This window comes from Zophobas morio, unplaced genomic scaffold (assembly GCF_036711695.1).
Source record: "Zophobas morio isolate AGI-343-1 ecotype UQ-CSIRO unplaced genomic scaffold, CSIRO_AGI_Zmor_V1 ptg000108l, whole genome shotgun sequence".
Taxonomy (NCBI): Eukaryota; Metazoa; Arthropoda; class Insecta; order Coleoptera; family Tenebrionidae; genus Zophobas; species Zophobas morio.
The window spans coordinates 4,681,012-4,697,105 of record NW_026972213.1 but is presented as its reverse complement, the minus strand read 5'-3'; the positions used below and the strand labels follow the sequence as shown (position 1 = coordinate 4,697,105).

The window sequence follows — 16,094 nt, the reverse complement described above, 5'->3', positions numbered from 1 at the left end:
ATATGTATTAATAATGTATGTAAGTATGACTATTTTAGAATTTTGTTTATATCTTTACAACATATTTATTTTGAATTGCGTTTTGCTATTATTTATTTATTATTAATGGTGCAGGTATTGGTATTCTCACAAAATCGACAAAATCATAGTGCACTTTAATGCTTTGGGGGAAGGGATGGGGGGGTAATAGTAGTATAGAGGACAGAAGGGGGATTAAAGGCGATTGTGCAGTTATGCAGTTGGAAATTTTCCTTAATTTAGGCACTGTTCAGCATTTTTACTATATTTATAAAGAGACATCTGCTAATAAGAGTTTTTCCATTTTACGTTTGCGGAGACTACAAATTAAAAACCTCTGCATGAATTTTTGAAAACTGGGACTATAATTATGGAGCGTTAGAGGGCGTTGAGTCGAAACCATGCCGAAACTACCCAGGGTTCCTATGCATACAGAAATGCTACCTACCCCTCCACTCCATTCATATCACCCTCGTCAGTGGGACCATCATAAACCATCATCACTTCGCTTTCGCTGTCTTCTTTCGTAGCCGTGGTCGAATCAAGTTGTGTCCAATTATCTCAAGACATAAATACTTTCACTGGTAATTTTTTTTTCTTTTTTCTTACTATGTTGTTAAGGGTGAGCTAAAGCATATTCCAGCATAGGCAAATACATATAAATTTCTGCCCAAGTTATTACCAAAAGTATACATCCGACCGTAATCACACTGTTGTAAAAAATCTACCCAGATTGCTTTTTCGTTTTTTAAACTTACTTTCTTCGCTTACGCATGGGAGAAAAAAAAACTATAACGCAATTTAAAATTTTCAAAAAGGCAAATTTGTACAAATCGTATAAAAAATCCATTCTGCTTTACAGAAATAATATATCTTAATAAATAATTGGGTAAGCAGTGGCAGAATATTTGAAATTTGTGTTCAAACAAAAGTTTTAGCCATAATAACAAGTAACCTATAGTGCCATCCTTTTAAAAGGATCCACCTTGCTAGGTTTTCCAAATTTAATCTGTAAGTCATTTAAGATATTTGCGGCCGCAGGTAAGTATTATCGATAGACTAATGACTACTTTCGTTTACATATTACTATTACTATTGTATTTTGGTATATGGACAACAAAAGCGATAAAATATATATTACGACAAAGTCTTTTGTTTGAAAATGGTAGACAAACTGACTAAATTTTATTTAAATTGTGTGCTTGCGGAATTGATAGATCCTAGAAGACGTAGATCTCTTGCAATTAGAAATCCTGATTACATTTTACAGGCACAAAGAGAGAGAGGAAAAGAAAAAAGTAGTAACAAAAATTCATTAGTTGAAGTGTTTTCAAAATATTCCTAAATGGGAACAATAATAGAATAGCTGCTGAAATAAGTATTTTTAGGACTATAAATATAAGTAGGTACTTATATTAATTATTATTACTTTTTCTCTAATAGCATAATTAGGCACTTAGTTATAAATTGTTGCAAACAAATATTTTATTTACTATTCCTTATAATTTATTTTTGCAAAAAGACCTTTGAACTATTCGAATGCGACCCGACATTTATTATTGTGCAGTGAGTGTTGGTCTATTAAGATAGGTGCAAAGCCAACGGGTTCTTTAAATACAGCACTGGTCATGGGTGAATTTTATTGCCTCTCAGGGAAAACTTTGCTTTAGCTCACCTTTAATATGTATTTATAAGAACTACAACGTCTTTGAAATGTGGAAGATACATATGAGGTAACTTGTAGAACCTGACAACTGGATTCAATAACGCAGAAGTGACAAAAAAAACATGTTTAGGTTAACACAATTTTGCTGTTATTTTAAAATTTTAAAAATTGCTCCTAAAATGTAGGCCGTATAAAAACGAAATCTATTTCCCCATGGATTTTTGTGAAAATTCGTTTCTGAATTTTTGGATAGAATTTATTTAGACTTTATGGATAATTGTGTAGTTACACATGTTTTTTGTATTTCTCATTTTCATGATTTTTTTGTAATTATTTAAATATATTAGTTAAACTGACTACAAGATCGACCACCGGTTTATAATTCGACGAAAAATTTTAAGAAATCTAAAAGAGTTGGAAAGTGCTCCGTTGTGAATAAATATTTATGAATTTATGTTGGTCAGGAACATGTCTTCTAAAACAGTCTACAGATTAGATAGGCTTCAGACTTGTCTTTTTTTTTTGTTGTTCATTCTATCAGTTTTCTAACTAGTAGTATTAATTTATTATTTGCCTTACAGGCTTAATAAGATTCCCAGTACGGGTACAAATTAACTTAATCTACATAATACAAATAAATCATTAAAAATAAATAAAATAAATATTCGAGTTTTGTATAATAATAATTGTTCTATTCTTTCTGCTTGCCCACCCCTTGCCTTAGCTCCCTTATCTTCGGTACTTCTTTCATCCAGTCCAGTCCTCTTCCATCCTCGTTTAGCACTTCTTCCCTACTTTCCTCCGATTCTTTCAATTCTTCACATCGTTTCAGCATATGTTCTATTATTTGTCCCTCTCTCCAGCGTATCCTACTCCTTCTGTCAGTTTCATCCATCCAAAAATTATTCTCTTTCTCTTCATATCCACACCTAAATCTCGCCATCATTCTTTTCTCCTTTATACTCCCTCTGTCTGTGTACTTTGGTACTTCATTCTTTACTATTTTTCTATACTCTGCATTATATCTAGACTCTGATATTCTCGATCTGCATTCTTGCTTATCTATGTCCTTATCTCTTACACTCAGTTCTTCTTTCATACTCTTTCCTAATTCTCTCATTCTCCTTATTTCTTCACATGCATATCCCTTTCCTTCATAATACTTGTCTCTTTCGTTATCAATTTTCTAACTGCACCTCAATTTAGTTGTATAAACTGATAGTTATTTGTGATTTTTAAATCCGTAATGTAAATAAATATTATTGTTACAGTGCAAAGTTTAACATCAGAAAGATCCTGCCTGGAAGTTGCCAGTTAAGCCCCGTACTGAAGAAAATAATTACTCCATACCCTGCAAGATAATGGAGACCGACGACCAGGAGATTTGTACATTCGAGACATTCTTCAGGGGAGTCAGTGACATGCTGTCCAGAAAAATCTTGCATATTTTCTACGTTAACAAAATTCAGTTTGTCAAGGTGTATATTCATGCAGATGAGAGTTATACCCATTTGCAGAACTACATTAAAGAACAAACGGAGGTCTGCCCACAACATCAAATTTTGCTTTTGAAGTCGAATTTATTTAAGGACATCGTTGGAGAAAATTGTAAAGCGAGAAGTTATCCGGAGACTAAAGAAGAAGAACCACTGTTTCTTTTTGATAAAGAAGATAACAACGTGATAGTGGTTCCTGAGCAAAATTTTCCTCGGTTCAACGAAATCAGTGGTGTGAGTTCGGTTAGAAGCGACGCCGTACAGGCCAAAAACGCATGTGTTGTAGGCCATGTGTGGCAAACACTAATCGAAAAGTGTTCGTTGTCTTGTCGTTACTTTAGTGCCTGCGTTGAAAATTTCGTGCAATACTTCAATAAAGAACTGAAAGAAGTCAATCTTGTTTGCGTTTGTCTACTAAAAAGAACTGCTATGCTAAAAGACACGGCACATTTTTTAGAATCCTCACAACAGCTAGCTGCATTTAAATTAGAAAACGCCCCGCCGATTATTGCTTACGTCTATGAATTGAAACAAATCAGCGACAGTTTTATTTCTCAAACTGACAAAAAAATTATGGAACTTAATGAGAGCCATGTGATAGAAAATATTTTGCAGTCTCAATGGAACACGTTTAGCCATTCTTTCATATGCCCCACAAAATCCAGAGCTCCTGAAAGGGCAAGGATGGAGGTACAACGCTTGAGAGATTCGTGGCAACATATGGTGCGAGATTGTGCTAAATCTAGTCTTTCCGACAATGAGAAAACAGTCCATAATTTGGAACGAATTAAAATGACAAGCGCGATAAATCGAGTTAAGATACTCCTAGAGAAAGAAGTGTTACCGCAGTATACTCAATTAGCTGAAAATTTGGGTGAGTGGTACAAAATTGCTCATATGGAGTATATACAGTTGATGAATTTGAAAAAACAGGTATTGCAGTATGAAATTAACTTGAAGAAATTCGAGTTGAAGATGCGTATTAAAAACGATGTGCATTCAGCGAAAATACAAAAGTTGCTTCAACAGGATGCAGCTGATAATTTCAGCAAGAAAATGAAAAATGAAAAATTGAAGATGTGTTTAAGTGTGTACAGCAAAGAAAGTGTTCAGATTAAAGATCTTGTTCAAGAACGTGCACAAATCATGGAAAAACTTAATTATACTTTGGAAAAATTAACAGCTAAAGAAGACTGGCTTAATCTGTAGGCTGGAAGATTGGTGTGTATGTAAAACGATGAAAATATATTCATTCCCTCTAGAAAGTTAATTATGTCATGTCGTTTGTTAAAAAGTATGTTTACAATTTAGATTTATTTTCAAAATTGTTTATGAAGGATGTTTAAATAAGTTCATTTATATATGTAACATATCCGCTGCACTTTTTTTTTTTATAAAAATTTGACTTCAAACAATTCTGTATGATCAATGTACTTGTTTGTCTAAAAACCCAAATTTTCCTAGTGTACGTGTGAATGTTGCAAGAAAGAGGAGACCTCCCAGAAATAAACAATTTGATACCTGCTTGCCAAGCGTTATTTTATGAATTTTAAGACAATACTAATTTTCAGTTGCTCGGCTACAACCTTTTCAAAGGTGCAAAATTGCTTCAGGTTCAGGAATTAATTATAACTTGAATAGAAATAATTTTACTAGGTGTATTTAATATCTTGTTTTTTTCACTCGTTTTAGGACTTGTACACTTCCCGTATCTTCAAATAAGTTTATTATTCTCTCTACTTTATATTTGGTAAATTCATCATCGGGATACCATTCGATAAGAGTCCTGATTGTTTCATCTAGGTCTGTACGACATTCTCCGTAGGTTAAAATCATTTCTGTTTTAATAATTAAAGAAAAGCGAACCATTTTCAATAACTTGTCAGATTTTGACAAAAATGTCAGGGGTGTACAAAATTGAACTCGGCGACGCAGGCAATTGTTTTGCACCTACAGCACTATTAAATCACCTACAGCACTATTAAATTTAAAAAAACAAATTAATTAATTTTTGTTTTGTTATTTTAGTTGCTTAAAGTTATAACGCAATTTTGAATAATTTTTAACAACAGGCAGCTGTGTTAAAATTCGTTTTTCAAACACTAACATCTTATACTGTTTCTATGGTTCATAAGAACTCGTATGTTGATTTAAAATAACGTTGTTCTCTTAAAGTACGCTGTCAATGGCAACGTATCTTATAGCTTCTTAAAATACGATTTCGCATATTTCAAGTTTTTTATTTCGAATCTTTACAATAATTATTATCACCAAAGTTAAAAGTACAATTATAATTTTTTTTTTTTTTTAATAATTATTAAAATAAACATTTTGAGCGGTGTTCTTGCTAGTACTAGAGCTAGAACTGGAACTGCCACACGCTTCACTGTAACTTAGGTTCGTGGGCTTGTCCATAACGATTTCATTGTCAACTAATTCATTCGGTGCCAGCTTTTCATCTCCAAAAACTTTTTGAGCAATTTTCACTCTTTCTCCAAAAGATTCTTGTATGTAAGATTCTGCCACCTTGGTCGATTCCCACCCGCCATGCCTCTTCAACGAAGTAATGTCTCCGCCTGCATTGAATATAAAGTTACTTTGAAGAATAAAGGTAATCATTACAATACCTGCGTTAACCAGGAGAGTTGCCGAACTGCGGCGAAAAGAATGACCTGTGTATTTAGCTGGATTTTCCAGTTTGAGGAAAGTTGCAATTTTTCTGGGAATTTTTCCAAAGGTGTTAATTCCTACATTTTGGCGAGTACATTTACCTTTATAATAGTGTAAAAAAAACCTCAATGGTGAATTTGTGGGTCGTAAAGCAACATAACGTCGATACAAATCAATGGTATTAACACCAAAGCCTTCATTAACTACACCGAATCTTCTTTCTTTGTGGGTTTTACTGTCAGGTATAACAATATTCAGAACATTACCACAATCCTGTATATCGTCAAATCTCATAGCACACAATTCGGCCTTTCTGCAAACTCCGGCAATTCCAAAGATTAAAGCAACCTACACGATTTCATATGTATAAAAAATTCTTCTTATTAAGTAATTCTTACCTTCTCGAATAAATATTCTGCGTCATCAGCTTCTTGCAAGAAAGTTTTGATTTCTTCTCGTGTCAGAACGTTGGATTTTTTGCCACGATAACCAACATTTAATTTTTTTATATACGAAATAACAGCACCAAATTTTTCAATATCTATGTTTTCTTTTGCCTTTAGAGTGGCCTTTAACATTGAATATTGTGGCCATAAAGAACAAGGTGACAACTTTTGCGACTGTAATTGTTAAATAATTTAGTTTTATGAATTTTACTAAATATGTACTCACTCTCATGTCCAAAAAAGCCAAGATAACGGTTGGTATTAATAAAAGTAAGTATTTACTGATACTGACAGTTTTTTAAGGAAATGCTTACATTTGTATTAATAAAACATAAGTAAAACTGATGCTGAAAAGTATATGCTTATATAGGAAAAGTATATGCTCATACTTTTTATCAAAATCAATATTTACTTAAGACTGTATAAATAAAATCAAGCTGATACTTACAGAATTCAGTATCTACTTATAAATTTATAAGCATGCTATTTCACGTAGGTACTTACGACAGCAAAGACTTAAAAAAAATTGTGAGAAATGTTCAATTACGAAGTGCGTGCTCGCAAAACTTATAAACAACGTAGACAGAACCCTCCTGAACGGGATTTTATTCGATTATATCGTTTTACAAGTGAAAATGTGATGTGGATGGCAGAACATTTTCTTGGAACCAGCAATGAAACAAGAGGCGGCAGTCTGGACTCATTTACAAAAATGAAAATTTTTTTGCGGTATGCAGCCGATCCAGGTTTTCAGACTGGAGTCGCTGAAGATATAGGAGTTAGCCAGCCTGCAGTTTCCTATACTATAAAGTGTGTTGCCCAAAAGATTATGAACAAAGCGCACATTTGGATTCGGTTTGCAACTTGTAGTACATAACTACCCAACTACCTGTCAAACGAACCCTGCTGTGTATTTCTCAGAACTCGACAGGGGATTATACTTATCCCTTTACAATAGCAACAGCTGGTGGTAGCCACAGACTTTTGCATTCGCCTCTTTCTCGCAGAATTTAAACACAATTTTTAACTCGATAACTTTGCGGTTTAATTTTCTTTATCATGTTTGGCACTTGTTTATTTCAAATTTTTCTCTTTTTTATTATACGTTCTTCCGGCATCTAAATTTAGTTCGCTATTATATTTTCTCACATTACTTCATTACACTGTTTTGTAATATGTAATCTACCTATTAAATTGCACGCGTCATTCAACACCCACATATTAAAAATATGTGACTGTAGAAAAACAATGATTTTAAAATTTGCACTAATTATCGTCACTACTTTAGGCTCAATGCGAGTGTTTGTTACTTTTTTTAACAGATTTTATATATTATCGTACATTACATTGCGTCGCTTATTAAATAAACCCAACGTTGTTCAATATGAAATTTTGACATTATCACAAAAAATTTTATAAAGTTAGTGAAATTCGTGACTAGTTAGTAGGAGTATTATCTATCAGTCAGATAAATACACCACTACGAAATATTGTAACAATAATAAATTTGATATTTATCTAAGCTTTCGCAGAAGTCATTATAGAATATTAGGTATTCCCTGAAGTCATTGGATTACGAGTATCTAGTTAGTAATGTCATTAATCCTTTGAGTTTTCAGGTAAAAATAAAGATTAAGTTTGAAAATATAATGCTAGCTTAAACTCTAGACTAGAGTGTGCAGAAAAATTCTAGAAAGTATTGTGTAAGTCTGAGCAACTTCACAATTTATGTTATAGGAGAATTATAGGCGACGAGGATACTAGCGTATTAAAAAAAGTTCGGGCTGCAAATCCATGTGGTGCACATTATTTTATAGAAAAAAAAATGAATGTAGAAATCACATACTTCGTAATTATTGTTCTCAATTAGAGAAATAGTTAACACAACGAAAGCAGATATCACTCTTAAGAATGTTCTTAAAAATAGTATTCCAAAATTTAAAACTGCTGTTATAAGTGCTATCAAATTTCGCATAAGAAAACTGAAAATCTTAAAAAGGATATTTTAAATGGACTGCAGCATATATTAGGCAATCACGAACACTGTACAACCAATATTTGTCATAAAAGTGGATAGTCAAATGATATTTTATTTTCTAGTTTCGCAAATAGTGTTTTATACTTAGATCATATAATAAATAGATACCAACACGCCGTGTTCTTTCCCTTGGAGAGCCTGTGACGACATCTCTCTTGTGCATAGAGGGATTACAATGAAGCTATCCTTGCCTGATCACTATTTAAATTTTGCGCGCTTAAATTTTAGTATGTCTGAACTAACTTCGTACAAAAGATGTTGACAGCTTGATTTTATAAATAACTCGCAGTAGATAACGAAAGGAATAGTACATTATTGGGCAGCGATTGTGATCCGTTATGATTACATCACTTAAAATAGGATCTTTGTCAAGATCTCTTTATAGTAATTCTAATTAGGTTAGGGTATATCATGACCTTGAAGAGACATGTTGATGACGTAGAAAGTACCTCCTACCCGGTTAATTTTAAATCTAGTTACTTTTTCCAATAGGAATTTTGCCGAAACTGGTATTGTGTTTACAAAACCTTTGTAGCCAGGACGTAATCACAGTCAAGGTAGTTCACAACAAGATCCCAAAAACCTAGCGAGGTACTTTTTACGTCACAACCGCCCCTTCCCCTGTAGCAGGTCTATCTACATACTCGCTGTATGCACCAACCTAGTCACTATTAAGGAACCTTGGATGTTTGTTCTAAATTCTAACATTGTTTTTATTACAAGAACTCGAAAGACAGGTTAGAAGAAACATCTGTCAAAAGCGATTTGTTGATCTGGTGCGGTACAAGGATGAAGGTGAAATAGACATATACAGATGAAATGCATATAACAAAGATAAAGATGTGCTGATCACTGATCACACAAGGATAGCTTTATACTACTCCCCTTGACGTAGAGAAGGACAACAGATAGCTTCATGTCTAGTCATAGCTTTCTAAGGTTTTATACGAACCTTACAAACAAGTTTTAAATACAGCAAATTTGTCGTCTAGTTTACTTTTCGACGTGGACAACAATGCTCTGGAATACTATAGTTCTATCGTTAGTAAATTTGTGGGAGGAAAAAAATACAATTTTCTGCACGAGGGTCGTATAGTCTGTTTCAGAACTCCGTTCGCTTAAATAAACCCTTCTAAACATTGACAGATTCCAGGGTTTCTCAACCCTCGGTCGCCGGTAGCCGGTCGCCTTTAAAAATTGCTATTTCAGTTCCTCTTACATTTTTTTTATACACACAGTATACATAGAAATGCAGTGCTTCAACAGTTTTAACGTTACTGCTCTAATCGCTGAGTAAATCGCTATATCTTAATTACAACCATGCTGAAAGTGCACTACGGTTGTTTGCTTGAACTCATTTGCCCTATACTAAAGGACAAGGACACCCTTAGATTCAACGCTTACCTGCGAAAAGAAAGGAAGAGCGCTTTCTTTAGCAAAAGAAGCTCGGTAGAAATGGTATTAGTGGGGGATTATTGTTGATTTACAACCACCCCGGTTTATGGCTTAAGTGAACGGAGTTCCGAAACAGACTATGTCAAGGGCGATGCTTTGCTGCGTCATAAGTTATAATACGTTCTTAGTTCAGTTATTTAAAACATTTTTTGGGTAATCCAATGTTGATGTATATACGAAGGCGTTTGCGGAAAAAAGATTAATAAAAAATAAAACATATTAAAAAGATGCGTATTCAAAGTGCGGATTCCGATTACGGCAAAAATAATATCGTCGATGATGAACAAACACAAACTCCAGATATATTACCTAAAGTGTATGAAAGAAAAAAATCGAATTTATTAATAAAATTGTTACAAAGTAAGTAAACGTTATCGTAAAAGCTACTTGTGGTCACCGAATGTGTAATGAATGGAGTAAAGAAAGGGCAATTCGGTTAACTGCAAGCAATTTTGGAAAGGTGTGCAAAATGAGGGACAGAACTAACACCGCAAATACCGTTAAAAGTAGTAAAAATTATTGTACAATAAATGCAGATCTTACAATTATTTTGAACCCTAACCACAACTATATGTATCAGGTGCAGGGTCAACTGCATATAACTGGGGGAGTCAGAATTGCGCACATGACCTAAAAAAATAGGAGTTGCGCCCTTTAACCCCTCGGAAAATGTCCCACTACCTGAATGCTCCTTACCGCGTTCTTAGACCCTATAGTGCAGAAAATTGTGTTATTTTATCGTCTACATTGACGTAGATTTAGAATATTTTTTGATTGAAAGAAATGATGACTTCTGGTATAAACATATGGCAATTGAATTAGAAACATTTTATTTAAATGCCATGCTACCAGAAATTACTGACTCGCGTTGGAGTCGAAATTAGCAACTCCGAAATATATTGAAAAAAGTTTTATAGACAAATGTTAAGTTTTTTTTGACAATAAGTACGAATTGTTGAATTTTCTGCGCGAAAGGGGTCTTTTCTTTTTTCTTATTATTTTCATTTTATTATTATTAATCTGATTTTATTGATTGCTTCGTTTTTATTACCCATACTATTGATTATCACTAGTTTACAATTTAAAACTTTTTTTCATACCCAAAAATACAACAATTATTTTTTACTTCTAAATTACTTACTGATAACAAGTGCAAAAACGGATAATCCTTATCACGTCAGATTTTTTCATAAATCCAAAATAATGAACTTTACATTTACCTTCACGTTAGTGTTAAACTGATTCATGTTAATGCACCATCGTCGCATAAAAAATGTCATCGAGATCATGCAAAGTAAGTGCAAATCAGTTTTGTTACGTTTGTGGTAAAATTATGCCATCTAAAGCGGGAAGGCCTGTTTCAAATATGCGTAAAAAAAGGTATCAAGGTTTTTGAGACGAAAATATATTAGGGGATTACTGTTGGTATGTAAAGGGAAACTGACAGTACTGTCAATAAAAGAAACGCTAGTGTTAATCATTTTTAATTTTCAGTCATAATGTTTATAATATATACTGGGTCTTGCTTTTATTTGATACAACCCCTGTAACTTCTTCATTCTTAAAGATAAACCTGTAGTTCATTGAACAAATTTGTATCATTTTAAAAGATCTTTGTGATGCCAACCTCACATTTTTATTATCACTTTCGGTAGAAAAATCAAAAGCAACCAGTATTCTAAAATCAATACTTAAAAAATATTCAATAAAACAGGCGAAAAAATCATACTTATTGATGACAATCTAATAGCTTGAAAAATTGACACTCATGTCATTTATTTACGTAAATGATCTTTTAAAATGATACAAGTTTGCTCAAATAACTATATGTTCATATTTAAAAATAAAAAAGTTAAAGAGTTGTATGAAATTGAAAAGAAATACGGGGTATGTTTATATAAATACATATCTCAAAAACCTGACGTGATGGATTTTTCCTGTTTTGAGATTTGAATTTCCCGAACCCAAATTCTTTAGATTCAACTATTTTTGTCTTTGGATATAAAACCTTGTAAACTAGTGTTATTACTTACATATTATAGTATTTAGATTTATATTTTCCAGTATAATTGTTCAAAATTTAACTGCAGAACTTACCAAAATTTCCCCAAATGCATTGCAGTTTTTTTTAGCATAACTAAAAGAAGTAAAATTTTAGAAGAAAACTAAAAACGGCGCCTAAAGTAGAAAAAAATTCTCTATCACCTCCATATTTTTTAAAAGTACACCGTGTAATAGTTTTCGCTCAAAATCGACTCTTGTTTTAGGCATTTTATTTTTAATTTTAAAAATTGCTACGTTTTTTTGAAAATACAAAACGCTTCCTTAAACATTTTTATGTCATGATCTCTTTAACTGTTAAAGAAGGCGCAAAATGGGTCGGCATTTTATTTTGGCATCTTTTATTAATGACTGTGTGGAGAACCCTTAAAGCTTCTCTCTCTTTCTGGATCATTTTTCTTGTTGGCATTCCACTTCCTGTCTGTCTCTCTATCTCTCTATCGAATTCCTATTCCTTTTTGATATCCCGATTTGGAAAAAGTGAAACTGTGCAGGGCCTTTTTCAATGCATATATATGTAGTCTGTATAAAATTCGACAAACACTTTTAGCACTCATTTTCATTTTCAGTTAAGTGTTCCATTATCACACAAAATATTAACTTAAAAATAAAAACTTCTATACTATGAGAAACTAGCGATAACAATTTTTGATAAGTGTCAAAAATAACATAACGTAACCAGGCATTTTTCTCAATTCTAAATTGGTCTGTAGCGATTTTTGTGCAGATTTTTTGTTCAGTAGTTAAAGTACGTACATACATACACCGACGTTTTGGTCTAATTGTGTTTTTTTAATAAAATATTTTAATAGCAACCAAGGTTTCACTAAAATTAATACCTATTAATTAGTTAACTGAAACTAGAATCGATAATTTAAAGGATTCTAACGGTAGATATACTTTGATAAGAACTGTTGTGCGGAGTCTGCCTCAGGCGTTTATGGACTTTCATTAATTATTATGAGGGCTTAACTAAAGGCGCTTGTAAACTTGTCCGCTTCTTTTTTCTAGTAATAAATTTAACAGGATTAATAAATTCTCCTTATCGGTACTTTGAAACTGTAATGACAATAAGGTGTAAGAACGAATTCGGTACAACCCCTGCCGTAGTAATTTTGTAATACGCACTAAAAATCGGTTTATGAGATTCTGTTTTCCAGTTTTCAATAAGTGGGAGCAATGTTTTTTTCTTTTCTCATCATTTTCTTCCGAAGTTTCGCAGTGTTAAATAATTACAACCATATCATTTACGCGTTGCAAATTTAATTTTAAATAAACAATATAAGAATATAAAAAATCCTATAAAATACTTAAACAGACCTAAAAGGAGTTCATTACAATACTTATATGAGTAAATTCTGTAAATTATTATGGAAACAACAAAACTAGTTTTTCTCCAATTTTGACAAAATATCTATATCTATAGTTATACAGTAGTTTAGTAATCGAGTCCATCGAACGAAGTGTTTTCTCGGCACTTGATAACCCCACGAGTACGAAAAAATTAGTCTCCCATTTCCGTCTGTCTGTTTGTCTATCTATCTGTATGTATGCTTGCCGTCTGTATCAATTTTTATTAGATACATAATCTCCGAAAATACTGCACCGATAGTTGTCAAATTTTGTTCATATATATTAGGAATATCATGTAGACGATAAAACGCTAATCAAAATTTGGCTAATCATTACCACCAACAATTTGATGGATTTGTTTACAATAATCAGTCGTGGGGTCTGCTTGTTACCTCAGCAGATTATGTAGGTGTACAGGTGTTTCGGTACTTAGGCCTTGCGGCTGCCCACTTTCTTTAACATAAATAATTTTAAAATTTTCAGAATTAAATTACCAACAGTAATATACAAACATAGAATTTTACGACACCCCTCATACTTCGATTTTGAATGAGATAAATTTGTTTGCTTAAAACTGGTCAGATGGTAATTTCTAACTGTATATTTATGACGGGACATTTACTAATAGGGGTTTTTCCATTTCAAGTTTGCGGGGACCATATATACTACAACGACCCTTTTCAAATTTAAAGCAAAAGCAATTATCCAGGTATGAATTTTTAAGAAATAGGCTCATTATTGTCAGGCATTAGAGGGCATTATCCCAAAACTACCCCTCCACCAACCCCCGCCAATAGGACCATCTTAAACCATCGGTGCTGTCTTAGTCTTCCTTCATAACAGTGATCGAACAAGTTGTGTGCTGTTTTCTCAAGGCCTACAGTTGCTTTTACTGTTAATTTGTTTATTTTTTTCTTAGTACGTTGTTATATTTCAAGGAATCTGCAGATTTGTGGTGAGTGAGGACTCTTATTTAACTCTAGTATTATTTGCCAATTTTTCCATTTTATGAACACTGATTTTTTTAAAGCAACTATAGAAAAATTTGTGGAAAATATGAGATATCATTAACAACAAACGAGACAACTTACCCAACGCCAACTTGAAGACTTTTTAATGACTTCCTCACGTAACGACAGAAACAATTTTATAGTATTTTTTCATCTTGTGTTAAAAATTTAAACTTATAATTTTGCCGTTATTCTAAAAATTTCAAAGTTGTCCCTAAATCGTAGGCCGTGTATAAATTTTTTGTATTCTTTATCATCTCACTTTTCCAAGTGCATTTCATTTAGTGTACTGATATTTGTGATTTTTAAATTACTAATGTAAAATTATTCTTATTACAGTTACAGCGCACAGTTAGCCCTCCGGTAAACCGAAAGTTGCCAGTTGACCCCGGACTGAAGAAAATAATTAGTCGACTTCACTTCTGGCAGAGACCAAGAATATTTGGACATTCGAGAAATTCTTCACAAAAGTCACTGCCATGTTCAGAAAAACTGTAAATATTTTCTACATCAACAAAGCGCAATTGATCAAGGTGCATATTCATCCAGAGGAGAATTATACTGATTTGCAGAACTATATCAACGAACAAACGGATGTATGGCCAGAAAATCAAATTTTGCTTTTCAAGTCGAATTTGTTTACCAACATCGTTCGAGAAAATAGTAAAGCGAGGAGCTATCCGGAGGCTACAGAAGAAGAACCTTTGTTTCTTTTTGATAAAGCAAATAACAACGTCACGGTGGTCTTGGAGCAAAGCCTTCCTAAGTTCAGCAAATTCAGTAATGTGATTTCGATTGAAATTGATACAGCACAGGCAAGAAATGCATATAATACAGGCGTCAAGTGGACAAAACAAATCGAGAAGTATTCGTTGTCTTGTCGCCACTTCATTAACTGCGTCGAAAATTTCGTGCAATATATCAATAAGGAACTGAAGGAGGTTAAACAGTTTTGCGATTGTCTACTAGAAAAAAATACTATACTTAAGATGACGACATATTTTTTAGAATCCTCGCAATGTCTGGCTTCATTTAGATTAAATAACATTCCGCCAATTACTTACGTCGATGAACTGAAAAAACTCAGCGAATATTTTATTTCTCAAACTGTCCAAAAAATTAGACAACTGAACCGGAGCCATGTGATCGACAATACTTTACAATCTGAGTGGGACACGTCTAGCCATCTTTTGAAATGTCCTGTGAAATCCAGAGCTTCTGAGAGAGCAAGGACTGAAGTGCAGCGCTTAAGAGATTCGTGGCAATGTATGTTGCGAATTAATTATAAGCATTCTCTGTCGCACAATGATCAACAGTTCCATATTTTAGAACGAATTAAAATCACGAACACCTTCAATCGAGTTAATATGCTTCTACAGAAAGAAGTGGTTCCCCAATACGTTCAATTAGCTGAAAATTTGGGTGACTGGTACAAAAGTGCTCAAATTGTGTATTTACAGTTAACGATTCTGAAAATGGATGTTTTGGATTATGAGGAGAAGTTGAAGAAATTCGAATTTGAAATGTTTATTAAAAACGAACAGTACTTAGAGCAAGTACGAAACTCGGTCGAACGGGATGCAACTGACAAGTCAAGCAAGAAAATGCACAACTCTAATAATGAGCAGTTAAAGAAGTCTTTATGTGAGTACAATAGAAAAAGTGTTCAAATTAATGATATTATTTTGGAACGTGCACAAATCTTGGAACAAGTCAATCGCACTTTGGAAGAATTGACAATTGAAGAGACTAGGCTTAGTTTGTAGGTTTTTGTTCAACAATTCATGTTTAATTAATTTAGTAGTTTTAAGAATTTGAGTAAGTTGATACTGTTGTTTTATCAGCTGACATTGTTTTTTTTATACACTATATACGGCTCTG

General features: G+C 33.0%; 1 protein-coding gene and 2 pseudogenes across 1 annotated transcript; 2 read left to right on the top strand and 1 right to left on the bottom strand.

Moving 5' to 3' along the window:
* Positions 1 to 2,821: 2,821 nt before the first annotated feature.
* LOC135144710 (serine/threonine-protein kinase TBK1-like) lies at positions 2,822 to 4,389 on the top strand (annotated as a pseudogene).
* A 1,098-nt stretch (positions 4,390 to 5,487) lies between these two features.
* On the bottom strand, positions 5,488 to 6,199 carry LOC135144709 (uncharacterized). Its single transcript, XM_064076763.1, has 2 exons — positions 5,808 to 6,199; positions 5,488 to 5,756 (listed from the first exon to the last, which is right to left on the bottom strand). The coding sequence occupies exons 1-2, from the start codon at positions 6,142 to 6,144 to the stop codon at positions 5,488 to 5,490; spliced, it is 606 nt and encodes a 201-aa protein (XP_063932833.1). The 5' UTR covers positions 6,145 to 6,199.
* A 3,455-nt stretch (positions 6,200 to 9,654) lies between these two features.
* LOC135144708 (uncharacterized) lies at positions 9,655 to 15,979 on the top strand (annotated as a pseudogene).
* The last annotated feature ends 115 nt before the right edge of the window (positions 15,980 to 16,094 follow it).

Excerpts from the sequence above, each read along its gene's own strand:
- LOC135144709 (XM_064076763.1), bottom strand. The coding sequence starts at position 6,144 with ATGAGATTTGACGATATACAGGATTGTGGTAATGTTCTGAATATTGTT. Across the intron at positions 5,757-5,807 it reads AACTCTCCTGGTTAACGCAG|GCGGAGACATTACTTCGTTG; the intron begins GTATTGTAATGA and ends TATTCAATGCAG.